Consider the following 1413-nt stretch of genomic DNA (forward strand, 5'->3'; position numbering starts at 1 on the left):
ATGGGTTGTGTTATGTTCAATGTATGTCTTATTCAGACATCTTCAAAAATGGATATCCCGGTTTCTGATTCGAATCATTCTGCTCAACATAAATTTGTGAGTTTTGATGACTGCTCTCATTTTTAAATATGATCTTTCTTGCAATTCTTGCATTTTGAATCTTCATGACTTTCAACTTAGCATTCAACTTATTGATTGCCATTTGTTTTATCTAGCAATCCCTCTCTGTGACAGCAGATCATGATCCCCTGCTTGGACTCCCCTTGACGCCTACAAAGCGGCAGACATTTCAGGATTGTGATGATGAACTAGGGATCTCTCGAATTTCACCTGCGCAGCTTTCATTCAACAAATTAAAAAAACATGCCTGAATTTAGTGCATTTGGTTGTTTCCAAGTTGTGTTGAACAATTTTTTCCCCCTTGGTATTTGTATATTGTACATTGGCTTCTACCTTATTTCTGTTGTGGTGGTGTTGCTTTTGAACTCTGATCAGAACTTTGGTTTAAATTTTAATCTTATTTTGTATGCGAGTATCCTGGAATTTTAGTTCTGTGGCTTATCCGATATCACCTTAACTATTGCGCTATATTTCAAAATCCTTATTTGTTCAATTGTTAAAATAACTATCGACAGACCATGCTTATATTAATGGTTATAAAGCCATCTTTAAAGAAATCGAGCTATGCAAATGTTATGAATTGAAATATATCGTGAGAGATAGAACAAGTAAGATTTGAAAATAAAAATTAGAGATTGTCAGACAGAAAGTTCAGAAAACATGTTCTTCACAATGATGATAAGTTAAAATTCAATTAAAGTTTTAACCGGCCATTAAACCATCTGATTTTAAGGTGTGCATCTTTAATTGCCTGAGCAGAAAGTATTCATGGGAAACAAATTAAAATATTAGAAATAATGACCACAAAATATTGATCAGTAGCACAACTAAATCACCATTAATATCTGATTAATTCATCTGATTTTATGTTGTGCATCTTTAATTGTCTGAGCACAAAGTATTCACGGGAAAAAAATTAAAATGTTAGAAATGATGATCAGGAAATATTGATCACTAGCACAACTAAATCAACATTCATATCTGATTAATTTTCTAACAGCAGAATATACACACCAAGACAAAAGTATCAGCTTTGGAGTCTTGAGAAACATGATCTTGGATCATCAATGATATGTAATTAAGTGTTTCTTTATTATCAATCATCGTTTAGCATGATTTGTTAATTTAGATAGCATTTTTTGCTTGATTTTGCTTTCGCAAATGCAGAATCGGATATTTGATAAATTTACTCCATCTTTCATCATATGTCTCAATATGATGTACGATTAATAAAACAAGTAAAAAACAATTTCTGTTTAGCTTGACATCCTAATTCTGACATGCATAACATTT

At 31.8% G+C, this 1413-nt stretch overlaps 1 protein-coding gene across 1 annotated transcript in view; it reads left to right on the forward strand.

Annotated features, from left to right (window-relative positions):
- The window catches only part of LOC102664063 (replication protein A 70 kDa DNA-binding subunit E-like), a 2463-nt gene extending 2092 nt beyond the window's left edge, over positions 1–371 (forward strand). The window contains exons 11-12 of the mRNA XM_026123921.1: positions 37–96; positions 216–371. Coding sequence (XP_025979706.1) covers positions 37–96; positions 216–371 — 216 coding nt within the window. The remainder of the gene's footprint in view (positions 1–36; positions 97–215) is intronic.
- The last annotated feature ends 1042 nt before the right edge of the window (positions 372–1413 follow it).

Source organism: Glycine max, chromosome 9, assembly GCF_000004515.6.
Source record: "Glycine max cultivar Williams 82 chromosome 9, Glycine_max_v4.0, whole genome shotgun sequence".
NCBI lineage: Eukaryota > Viridiplantae > Streptophyta > Magnoliopsida > Fabales > Fabaceae > Glycine > Glycine max.